General features: G+C 39.3%; 1 protein-coding gene across 2 annotated transcripts in view; it reads left to right on the plus strand.

The window, feature by feature from the left end:
• The first annotated feature begins 468 nt into the window (after positions 1-468).
• Positions 469-13,169, plus strand: part of GLRA3 (glycine receptor alpha 3) — a 72,518-nt gene continuing 59,817 nt past the window's right edge. For both annotated transcript variants that reach the window (XM_068137056.1, XM_068137055.1), the window contains exon 1: positions 469-869. In XM_068137056.1, the coding sequence (XP_067993157.1) occupies positions 751-869 (119 nt within the window). In that variant the 5' untranslated portion in view covers positions 469-750. The remainder of the gene's footprint in view (positions 870-13,169) is intronic.

Here is a 13,169-nt window from a genome sequence, read left to right on the forward strand (position 1 = left end):
GGGGGGGGGGACTGGGGGGGAAGGGGGGAGGAAGCATAGCAGCAAGGTACAGACAAAGTAGAAAAACTTTCACCCTACTTTCCTCAGAGACCGAAGGCTCAGAGATTTCACCCGAGCCTTTGAACGCAGCTTGCCCCGCGCAGGCGTTCCCACCGGGCCCTTCTCTCCGGGCCAGGACCCGCAGACAGCGGCTGCTTTGCTCAACCAGGGACTGCTCTGACGAGCCTCAGACAAACCCACTCCCACGCTCCCGATGAGGCTATCTCCCCTTTCAGGGGCAGCCCCTCCAGGGCGCCCCCTCGCCTCCGCCGTCCACGGTCCCGCCCCGCCGGCCTCCCCAGCGACAGCGCACTCCGAGGGGGCGGCCGTGGCCAGCCCCCGCCCCGCCGCCGGGGCCGCCGCCCCCCTCTCCCCCCCGTCGCCCAGGATGCGGCCGGCGGCGGGGTGCTGGCTGCTGGCAGGAGCCGGGGGCGAGCAGGCAGAGAGGTGGGGTCCCGCCGCCGCCGAGGCTCGGCGCTGCCGCCGCGGCTGGGATTAAGCTCCCAGTCGGCGGCGATGCGGAGCGGCGGGGCGGGAGCGGCGGGGCCCAGCGGGAGTGCGCGGGCTGTCGCCGGGCGCTAGGAAGGCGCGGAACGGAGCAGCCGGAGCTCTCCAGGGTGCTGGGGCGCCGGCCTCCCGCGGGGAGCCGAGCTTCACCTGTGTCCACCGCCCGAGCTGCGCCTAGTCGCGCAGCGCCGCGGAGCCCCGCCGATGCCTCGGACACGACCGCTCCAGGGCTCCACGGTGGTGCCGAGCAGCATGGCCCGGATTAGGTACCTCCGCGCTGCTGTCTCGGGATTTTATCTGTGGGAAGCCGCGGTACTGCTCAGGTGAGTTTTGCTCTTTGGGGAAGAGTACGTTCGCCAGTTTTCTCGGGCGGCCGAAACGCCCGGGACTCGCACAGCGAGCGGCTGTGGTCGCTGCCTTTCCTCGCCGCTAACGCCTGGCTACCTTCGGCAGCCAGACTGGGCACGGAAAAGGAATACGTGGGGTTTGCGCTGCAAATGGGTTTCTAACCTTTCATTGCCGCGAATTTGATTCTGCATTTTACAAGCTGAACACTGTGCATTTCCTTCACCTGTTTGTAGTCAGGGTTTCCCTATTTGATCTGTGAATTTTATCCCTGTTTTTAGCAGGAAGTGTAACGGTGGTTATCTTAAAAATTCTTAACGGTGCCACGTGTCAATATTTTAAAGTTACAGGAGATGATCTGAGTTGGTAAAATACAGATTTATTGCTATTGGTTATTTTCAGTAAAGGGAAAAATGAGGGATTACATTCAGGCAGAGAAGTCTTTTACAGAAACCAAAGAAATGATCACAGAGCGAACAGAGAATGTGGTCTAGGGAATTTCTCTGAAGAGGGAAAACATTTGCAGTGCCACTGACATTTGTAAAAAATGGCAACATATCTATAAATTATGACTTGAGTTCACACTCATGTGACTGAGGTTCATACAGCAGCACACCTTTTCTGTCTAAAGTAATTTTATGGTATCAGTGCAACCATTCTTTTAATACATAGCTCTGAATGTGTGGTGATAGCAGGCTAAAATAAACTTGACTCCTGCATTTAAAGGTGAGGGAAAACTTTGAAAGGAAAAATCAGATAATTAACAAAGCAGGCGTGAATGTCAGCATGTATTCACTGCTAATGCAGAGTGAGGCATGCTCGTTAACATTCTAGCTCTGTGTCACAATGAACAGACTATGGCAGATAACATGACAATGCCAGATAACATGACAATGCCAGACTGTTTTAAGAATCACATTGTTACTTGACAAAGATGAAAAAGGAAACTTATGTTGGAAAAGCGGTTCTCCAAAAAGAGTTTGGAGATTTTACGTGGAAGGGTTTTATAATGGTGCACAAAGTTAAAACAGCAGCATGTAGTGCCCCACGGTGATGGCACACTTCACAAGTGCTCACAGGTTCATAGTAAATCTTACTTTTGGAAGACCTGTTTTTTATCAACATATGCAATGTAAATAGTTTACACTGTGATTTTACTGTAATTGTGCCAAAAGAAAGAGATTTTAGGAAACTGGGTCACATGGTGTGGGATTAAATGACACTGGGAGAAAAGAGCAAATGCGTTTACTTTACCATTTAAATTTTCCAGCTGCACTGAGTCTTTAATGTTCAGAGTAGATGACCAAGCCCTTGTGTAGTGTAGGCAATACGAGGAGCATGGTGTTAGTATTGCTCTATTTCAGTATACTTACAGACTTATTTTTTCTCTGCATACTATTTAAAGGCCATCCTACTCTTGAACAATTAATCCTCTATTTTAATTATATTAAACCACATATTAAGGACTGTTAGTGACTTTAGGTCTAGCAATAATATCTGAGAAATCTGAGTCCATTCAAGACACACTACAGTCTTCACTGTGCTTTACAATGTAACAAGTGGGGGTAAAGAAGGAAAAAAACCCAAGGTTAAAATAATAAAACCTGTAACATTCCTGGAGCAATTACTTCTAGTTCTTTTACAACTTAAACCTTGTGAAATTATTTCCATTAGTGCAAAGGGAACAGGGAATAACAAGACTCAGCTTCCACTCTCTGTGCGACACACAGTCCCCAACCTTAGCACCTATGTAATATGCTGAATGAAAAGATGAATGTGCTGCAAATTCCTAGGTGCAAACCTTGGTCAAACGCTGTAGACAAAAAGAATGTATCTTCTCTTACATTGTACAGCATCAAAATGTTTCTGTTCTTCATTCACACACACTGAAGGCTGTGTGAAAAGACTGAATGAACCTGACAGTAAAAACTCTCATTTCTTATCCAACAGCCCTGAGGCTGTTTAAAGTGATCATTTAAATCTTAGGCTTGCCTGTGAAGACAGATGTTTAGTTTTGTTTTCAATATGGGTCAGTGGTGTATTTGAGGACTGGGAGAAATGCTATAATCAAACCTAAATTAAAAAAAAAAAAAAAAAAAAAAAAAAGAGTATTTATTAATGACTTCCAGGCCAAGTCCCAGTGTGATATTGAGAGTAGAAATGCAAAAATGAGGGTGAAAGCTAGGGGACATAATTTAATAGAGCCTAAAAATAACTGTAATTCACTATCAGAAAAGGAAAATGAAGCTGTAATAATCTCCAAGACTGAATATTCCTACAAGTTTTCATTAAAGTAATAGCATAAACAAAAATTCCTCTAGATTTGCATGGCAAGAGGTCATGCTGAGAGCAAGATCATACTCATAGAGTCAACATGAAGATCATATTTATGAGTACATTTCATGACATCTCTCAAACTTGCATGGACAACAGCACAGATCTATTAGAACTACACAGTTCTTTCTGGGGACTCTGCTTTCTCCTTAAAGCGTGTAGCTATTTTATATGCACACCTGTGTATGGGGAAAGCACAGAATGAAAAGGTAGGTGGCACTGTGGAAATGCAAAATAGATTCTCCCTATATAATATTTCTTTAGTTATGCAAATTAACATACACCATGAATCAGGCTATGACTAGGTTATTACCTCTTTCCTTGTTCTGTTCACTGCCCCATTGCCTTTATTTTGAAGAAAAGAGTATCACAAAGATCTTCACACTGTTTAACTCTGGGGCACATCTCAGCTCACAGTTAACTGCTTTTGAAATTATTCCCGCATTACATTGCAAATTTATTTCAGATGAATAGCTTTAAGAAGCGGGAGTCAGCATTAGTTTCCCCAAATAATGAAAAATGAAAAAAGAAAACAGCTAAAAATATATTTAGTATTATATACTATCACAAATATGTTTGACAATAGTTTCAGATGTTCTAATGAGAATTCAGCATCTTATTAATAATATAGAATACAGAATTAACCAGGTTGGAAAAGACCTTCAAGATCAAGTCCAACTTATCACCCAACACCATCTAATCAACTAAACCATGGCACTAAATGCCTTATCCAGTCTCTTTTTAAATGCCTCCAGTGATGGTGACTCCACCACCTCCCTTGGCAGCACATTCCAATGGCCAATTACTCTTTCTGCAAAGACCTTCTTCCTAACATCCAGCCTAAACTTCCCTTGGTGCAGCTTGAGATTGTGTCCTCTTGTTCTGTCACAGGTTGTCTAGGAGAAGAGACCAACATCCGCCTGGCTACAATCACCCTTCAGGGAGTTGTAGATGGCAATAAGGTCTCCCCTGAACCTCCTCTTCTCCAGGCTAAAAAACCCCAGCTTCCTCAGCCTCTCCTCATAGGATTTGTGCTCCAAACCCCTCACCAGCTTTGTTATCCTTCTCTGGATATGTTCTAGCACGTCAAAATCTTTCCTAAACTGAGGTGGCCCAGAACTGGACACAGTACTCGAGGTGTGGCTTAACCAGAGCTGAGTACAGGGGTACAATAACTTCCCTACTCCTGCTGGCCACACTATTCCTGATGCAGGCCAGGGTGCTATTGGCCTTCTTGGCCACCTGAGCACACTGCTGGCTCATGTTTAGCCTACTGTGAACCAGTACCCCCAGGTCCCTTTCTGCCTGGCCACTCTCCAACCACTCTGACCCCTGCCTGCAGTGGCATGGGGTTGTTGTGGCCAATGTGTAGAACCCGGCACTTGGATATGTTGGACTCTGCCCATCTGTCCAGCCTCTCAAGCTCCCTCTGCAGAGCTCTTCTACCCTATAACAGATCAACACCTGCCCCCAGCTTGGTGTCGTCAGAAAATTTACTGATGATGGACTCAATCCCCTCATCCAGATCATCAATAAAGATATTGAACAGGATAGAGCCCAACACTGATCCCTGGGGGACACCACTAATGAATGGCTGCCAGCTGGATGTGGCGCCATTCACCACCACTCTCTGGGCCCAGCCCTTCAGCCAGTTCCAAACCGAACGCAGAATGCTGCTGTCCAAGCTGAGGACTGACAGCTTGGCCAGGAGTTTGATATGGGGGATGGTGTCAAAGGCCTTGCTGAAATCCAGGTAGACTATATCCATAGTCAGCCCCACATCCGCCAGGTGGGTCACCTGAGTTATGCCTACAATATTGTCCAAGAAATGTCTATTAAAATCAGGATGTGAAAAAAATAGTATGTGAAAGAAAATGTAACATTTCAAGATGAGAGCACTGAGGCACAATACCTTTCCTCATCAGCCCAGACTCAGTTTGAAAAGATTTTGTAGGATAAATCAGTCAACAGAGTCCAGGTCCTAATGAAAAAGGTTTCCTATATCTCAAGGAGTGGCAAGGGAAGGGAAGGTGAGCTGGTAGTTTACATACACAGAAAGGCACGCAGGAACAGGATCCTATCAACAAAGTTTGCAGCCCTGCAGCACCTGTGCAGAAGCAGAGTAGATCCAGCACAAAACCCATTTCAGATTTACAAGCAAAACTGGTAGTGATGAGGCAGGTCCAAGGTTAAGCCCAAAAGTCAGGACATCACATGAAGCTCAGGGTCAGAATTAGGAAGGTGGGAGGCCTGGTAAAGTTGTACCTCGACAGTAGCTTGCACAGAGACCAAAAGCATCTCACCAGCACTCTGGAGGTTAAAAATAACAATAACAATAAAACTAATAATAAAAAAAATTAAAATCCCAGCTCCTGAGAGAGGAGGAGTGAATCCCTGCTAAAGCTTCTACAGCTTATCAAACAGCTCTCTTTCAAAATTGTGCTACTGTATTATTGGAGCTGGCACCCCTGGCATGAAGGAAGTATGCTCGAGGTCCGTATAGATGTTAGGAGGAGAGCATTCCGGTTCCCTTGCAGGGGATGGGGGGAAAACATAGACAGGCATTTTACTTTCCAAAATTCCAGCCAAAAAGGAAGTGGGATTTCCTGTGAGCAAGAGTATGTTACTCAACAAGAGTATGTTACTCAAATTCTCTTGTATTTCAACTATACCATTGAAAATACTGAAATCCCTTTGAATAAAATACAGGCTTTTTCATGAGTATTTCTATGAAAAAAAAGAAGTTGCTTTTTTTAAAAAAAATATTTTATTCCCATGTTTGTAATTTGTAGAAAGAATTAGAGGCAGATTTTTGAGCTTATAATGTTATAAACTAAGTAGATTAGCTAACACCAATTAGAAACTTGAATCCTTACGTTTTTACTGTGCTAGTGACGTTTTCTTATTTTTCAACCTCTCCTAATTAATTTCTAGACAATTGATGTTAACAACAGCTGAAAGCAAGTAATATTGTGAGATAAGTGCTAGGCTTCTGTATGATGAAAAATGTAATAGCTCCTCTATCAGGTTACTTTTGTCCAGATATACTAGGAATCATGGCAATTAGAGAAAATGAAAATCTTTATAAGATTAGAGCTTCTTATTTTAACAGATTTAGAATACAAGCTTCAAATGAACTTACTGAGTATTATGTAATAATACCTATGGGGAATTATTCCCGCAAATCAGCTTTTCAGCAATGAACAACGAAGAGCCCTTCTGTGTAGAGTTGCATCTTCTCCTTTTTATTGCTTTTCCCACTGATCACCATAATGTTTGTTGGGAGAGTCATTAAAAGAAGTTAGCAACTAATATGTAGACATTGTGAACAGATTGAGTAAAAGGCACCTTTTGGAAGCTATCAACTACCATCTCAGCAAGCAGGAAAGGACACAAGTAGAAACTATATGTAACAAGAATGCAGGACCAAAGCAGAAGAATGAGAAGAGCATCAGGAAGCAGAGCAGTCTGCAATGTAAAGTCAAGAGAAAAGGCAAAACTCTTTGAGACTGCACTTTTTTCCAGCTTAGACATCATTTTTATGGGTTTTGAAGCTGTATGATCCATCCTGATTTTTAGATACTGCATTAATACAAATGCTAAATAGAGAGAGCAAAAAGAAAGGAAAATAAGTACAAATGTAGACTGCACATGATTGTAAAAGAATGCATTTTGTTATTGCTCTTCCAGCTATGTGTCTAATGAATTCATTCAGTGTTATTCAACAGCAAACAGGGTAAATATATTTAGTCTACATTGCAATGGACTTGCTATATAACAAACACTTTCTGTGTAATTTTGCTATACCACATACAGACCCCTTATTCCTCTAGATTTACAATAGATGTACAAAATAGGCAGGGACAGTGGGTAGAGTAAGGGCAATTTCTACATAGGAACTTCCCTAAGGAAGATCAGTCCTCTTCAATATTGTTATTACTGAAGTTTCTATTTGGTGACATGAAATATTTGTGAAATGCAGTTTCCAGGGGGAACAGTTTGAGAGAACAGGAAATATAGAAAAAAGTCGAGAAGGCTGTAGTCTAGGGCTGTTGAAATAGTGGAGCTGCACAGGTAATGGGGCTATGGTCCAATATAAATCAATGGCTACAGGGAAAAGTAAGCCAGCAGATTAGCCTGAGACTGTCCCAGTGAAACAATAGCAAGCAAAGAAGTACCACATTATCTCAAAAATGTAAGGTTGCATTAATTGCTATAAACCTGTACGTGATTCATACAGAAAATGCTAATTTAGAAAGGGTACAGTCTCAAGCTGCACCAGGGGAAGTTTAGGCTCAAAGTGAGGAGAAAGTTCTTCACTGAGAGAGTTGTTAGCCATTGGAATGGGCTGCCCAGGTAGGTGGTGGAGTCATCATCCTTGGAGGTGTTCAAGAAGGGTTTGGATATGGCACTTGGTGCCATGGTTTAGTCATGAGGTCTGTGCTGACGGGTTGGATTTGATGATCTTTGAGGTCTCTTCCAAACTTGGGGATTCTGTGATTCTATGATTCAGTGATCATCAACAAAATCAGTGTAGCCATGACACTGGAAAAAGCTAACTAGCGTTTTAACTCATCTTGATTAAAATTCAAGCTGCAGTTATAACTTCACTACCTGTCTTAATATTTTGCCCTTTTCTCCATTCCATCTTTGGTATAAAATATATGTAAAATAGATTTGATATTAAAAAATGTGATAGTTGAATACCTATCCATTTCACCTTTGCCCAAGGCTTCACATAATTTGTACATTTTGCATGAGACTCCACTATGGCTAGAATTTATCTTCAGTTTCTTTTTCTCCCCTTCAGAATTTTGAAAAGTGAAATATGAGCCCAATGTAATCCTTCAATGCTTCTCTGAGGATCCACAAGTAGCAGAATATATAATTTCCAAGATGACTTTCTGTAAAATTGTTTGATTATAAATTTGTATAATTTTTACTTATTAACTTTAATTTCATAGCTAACCACTCAGGAGAAAAGCCTTGCAAATATAGTTACACTGGACATGGTTCTTCAGAAAGTTGGGGTGTTTTTAAAATTGCTACTAATTTAAGTCTTAGTGGGTGATTGCAGAGCTCAGTGAAAACCTGGTTTGTAATGTTTTGGGATGCAGTCAGACTTGATTATTAAAAACATCCTGAGTTTTTGTCCTGCTAAGGCTTTTAATTTCAAAAACATTTCTAAAATGCACTGTTATCTGTTAGATGCAGTAATACACAAGTGTGTCCATGCTCTGGGCATCTGTAGGCAAAGGCATACTCATCTGCAGGGACCAACTAAACTTCCAGTTTTATGAGCAATATATCTGCTGGCTAAGGGTGCCCTACTAGATAGACAAAATAAATGTCACAAAATGGTAACTTGCTGGCAAAAGCAGGGTAAAACTTTTTTGTGAAGGGAAAAACAAAAATGTTGAAATCAATCATGACTGAAGCACTAATTTCACACAGCTAAATTATGACAAACTAAAGCATTCTAAGGTAGATGTTAATTCTGTGCCTAAACATCTGAGTGATGTTTTCCCTGACACTAGAACATCAGATGCAACAGTATTAGAATGAAAATCAAAGTGGACAGATTTCATCATCACATCTGGACTACATCCTATAAAAGATTTGTTTTAAATGCATAGAAATTTTTTTCAAAGCTTTTTGCAAAGTTTCTGGGTTTGTTATTGGGTTTTTTTGTTTGTTTTTTAAGAAAGCAAATTTATCAGTTTGCTTTAAGCCTTAATTTTCAAGAGTTAAAGTAAAATAAACTATCTTCTATTTTGCTTCAGTTCCTGCACACTGAAGATTGAATACATAATTGTTTCAAACATGATGTTGAATTTTTTTGCTATATAAAGTGAATATTAAGTGCACCCACCTGAGACAATAAGCCATGATTACAGAAAGTACAATACAGTAGAGAACTGGAATAAAACATGCTATTTGCAAGCAGTTTCTCCATATACATGTTAAAATTTTACCTCCAAAACTCATCCCAAAACACTAGCACTGTGCAATCTATATGTCTCTCTACCTAATTTCATTGTTCCTGAACACAGATCTTTGGAAGCAAGTGTACTCAAATTTTCATCTGTAATCAGAACCTAAGCACAAATGAGTTGTTTAGATTCCCTAACAGCTACCTGAATGCATTGTTTTTCATCCTTTTGAACTGTGATGACTCCTTCAGAAGAGGAAGTATCTTGTACACCAGAACTCTGTTTTGGGGGTGGTTCTCAATGCCTTCACAATCTCCCAAGAAAGGGATACTCTACCTGGACCTTGTGAAGTCCGGTGTCCAGCCTCCATAGGATGTGCAGGAAGTGTCAGCAGAATGGTGCAGGTCATGATCTCTGCTTCACCTAGCATATTTCCATTTGTTTATATGAAGCTTAGAAGACTCAGATCATAATTAAGGGTGTTTGATACATGGTATAATCAAATAAAATATGTATCTGAGAGGAAACTTAAGTATCACTTTCTGTATGTGAAAGAGAACATGTGTAGAGGACCAGGATCATTTTGGTGGAAACATGAAAAGCACTGTCTTTTAACCTTCCCATTATTTTCTCTGACTTACTCAGTAAGGAATATGCTTCAGTGCATACATTAGAAATACTGGTTTCTGTCATTATGTGGCATAAATCCTGCCACTCTTACCATCACCCTGAAGCTCAACGCTATTCCTTAAAGAAAATCTTATGTTGAATTATATAGTGTTGACTCTGGATAGAATTAATCAAAAAGAAAAAAAAATACTTAATCCATGTATCACATGTAAATAATACAGCTGGTTGAACATCACCATTCCTGTCACAGAAAATTCCAGAGTGCTGTAAAGATTGCATTACTTTTTCTATACACAAAAGGAGGTTTAAATTGCAGAAAGCAGGAAAAATCTCTGTCACTTCTGTGGGGAAAATACTCAGAGAAGTTTTTAAAAATTAGAAACTGAGACTCCACCTTCAGTTCACATCAACATTAGAAAACTGATTGCCTCTGACAGAATAGAAAGGGCACTGGACAATATTCCATCCAAGCCTGGCAGCGTTTCATTAAAGCAACACTGAAATGGATATGTTTCTGTAAAAAATCTTACTTCAATAAATTACTATTTTTCCAACTAGAACATTTTCCATTAATTGAAAGTCCTTAGTCAGTAGTAATAACACAGTATCTGCACTATAATTAGCTGACTAATCAGAATAAACAATTTAATGAGAAGTATTTTGGGAAATAACTTTATCCAGCACTGAGTTCTATTTACTGCTAAGTTTTGACTTCTCTGGGCTCTAGTCCTGCTTGTTGAAATACTTTATTTTAAGGTGAGGCTATTTTCAGGCTATTTTCCACTTTCCTCTAACTAAACTTATGTCTTACCAAGCTTACTTTGAAGAAAATGTCTTGTCTTCCAAACTGCCATCTGACATGCTCAGGGAAAATACAGGACAACACTTGTACTGATGACACAAGTAGAGCTTCCCTAGAGCAAATGGAATAGTCTTTAACTGAATTGTGCTTCAGTCCTAAAAATCCCTGCAGTTTTAATTCAAAATCAGAGTTTTGATAAACCTCAATAATTTCATTCTATCTGAAGATTTTCTGTGAAGATTTTTATGAATAGTAAAATAATTGAGAGGAAACATATCAAAGAATGCCATTTCTCAATTTCAGCTATGGTTTTCAACTCCTAAAATGGATTTTTAAAGCAAAACAAGATAAAGGGGGAACAGAAGACATGGCATTCTAAATGTTCATTAATTATGATTACAATAAATATGTTTCTTCTGCAAATCTACACTTCAGTGGACTCTGTTCCTGTTTATATTGAGTGACAGTACAGCAGCCTAATATATGCAAAGTAAATTGATGGAGCAATGCCATAGTAGTAAAATATCTATCGAGAGAGTAAATTACTAGAAAACATAGTAATAGGCATCTCTACAATTTTAATGTACATTTTGGGATGCATTCAAAATACATGATCAACCAAGCATCTATAATCTGTAGAATTCTATTTTCAGTATTCACAGCTTGCCCCTAGATTTGGGAAGAGTTTGCATTGTAGTTTTTTTGTGGGTTTTTTGGTGTTTTTTTTCTTTCTTTCTTTTTTCTTCTTTTCTGTTAGGTCGAAGTTTAATTTTAATTAATTTTCCTTTCAGTCTAATGTTGTCTCATAGGCATCAGTTAAACCATTATTCATTATGGTAGAGAAAGCCACTATTCAGTTCCTGCACAAGTTCAGTTGGTTAGAGGAATCATTGATTAATCACAAAAATATGTGTAACTGTTCAGCTCTGACATGCTTTTATAGAAGGATATGTGGTGTTATAAAAGATAGTCTTCTAAAATTATTTTACTTGATCATTTTACAATCTATCCTTTTCTCCAATGAATTCTCTCCATTATTCAATTGATATGCAAATTCATTTTTATAATGAGATACTAATTCAAGTTCAGACTACTATAAATTAGTGATTTACAGTTTCTATTCTCAAAGATATTCCATTTCTTTTAGCCAAGGTTATCTATCTAAACCCCCCTTCCAAACAGCTAATTGAATTTTGTGAAGATCTGCCTATCTTTAATTCAAAGATGTCAGAATATCATCCATGCAGTAGATCTTTGGAAGAGTGAGATATTTGTCAGAATTTAAACATTTGAAACATTCCTTGCTCCTTGTATAGGTGTATAGGTGTTTGATTGTTGATTGAACAAATTAAGAAACAGCAAGAGACTTAAGATCTGAATGTAGAACATATATAAAAATAAGCTATACAACAGGTACAAAAGACTTCTAAGGAGGTAGGTGTTCCTGGAAATACAATTGAAGAGTTAAAATTCATAAAATAAGATAATTCTTAAGATAAAAATTATCTTATTCTTAAGATAAAATATCTTAACAAAATTCACATGCTGCATGACTGAAACTGGCAACAGTAAACTTGTCTTAAATGGGAAAGTAAAATTAGACCTGTGGTTTATTGAATACATTAATTAAACAGAAAGCCATGCCCATAGGATTACAAAGAATGCTGACAAATTAGTTTTCTTCCTTTAACCCAAGAGATGTTTTTCTTTCCAAAGTGGGGCTGTAAAGCATTGTGGTTATATCTATATACGTAGTGAGTCACAAATAATTATATATACAAATTTATCCTCACCTGGAATGTAAGCCCTTTATCCTGGAGAATGGTGATAGGTCAGATTGGCTTAATCAGAAGGCTTAAAATCCTGTTATTATTCCCTCTCTGTTATGAAAACTTGAAACAGACCACAGCAATTCAAAACTTTTTTTTTAAGGCTATAGCACATGAAGTAATTAAGCTCTAAACATTATACCATTTTTACTTCAATAACAAACAAGACTGGAGGAAGACTGGAGGAAGGCATTCTCAATTGTAACAATACATCACAAGATAAAAATATCAGGTACATCATTTTAAAAAAACACTTGTAACTATTGCCTAACCTACAAGGAGCACTAAATGCTCAGACACTGAAAGAGAAAAAATGCGTTTTTTTAATCTAAATCTGAAAAGATATTTCAAATTCTTGCATTGAAATGCAATCCCATATATTTAGCATTCAGTCTTCACCTCTAAACTACTAAATTAACAGAGTGGATCATTTGTCATCTTAATAGAAATCTATCGCTTGTTGCATAAAAATATTGTTAAGACAAAAATGTGTCTTGATCTGATACTACATATCTCTGCAGCATGATATTGAAAAATTAATCTGACCATTTGAATTTATTCAAAATAAGAGGATAAAATTCCCTCCTTGCATTAACCTTGAATAGTAGAAGAAGGTAATACTACCTAATTCAGGCATCTAAACTAGAAATTAATTTACTCTGGGTTCACAAGGTAGATAATGTAAAGAGACCGAGTCCTCCAAATTGTAATTCAGAGAAGGAGATGAATTGTGAGTCTTGTTTTCCTCCT

Source organism: Melanerpes formicivorus, unplaced genomic scaffold, assembly GCF_026170545.1.
Source record: "Melanerpes formicivorus ecotype bairdi unplaced genomic scaffold, bMelFor1.0.p_v2 SCAF_4, whole genome shotgun sequence".
NCBI lineage: Eukaryota > Metazoa > Chordata > Aves > Piciformes > Picidae > Melanerpes > Melanerpes formicivorus.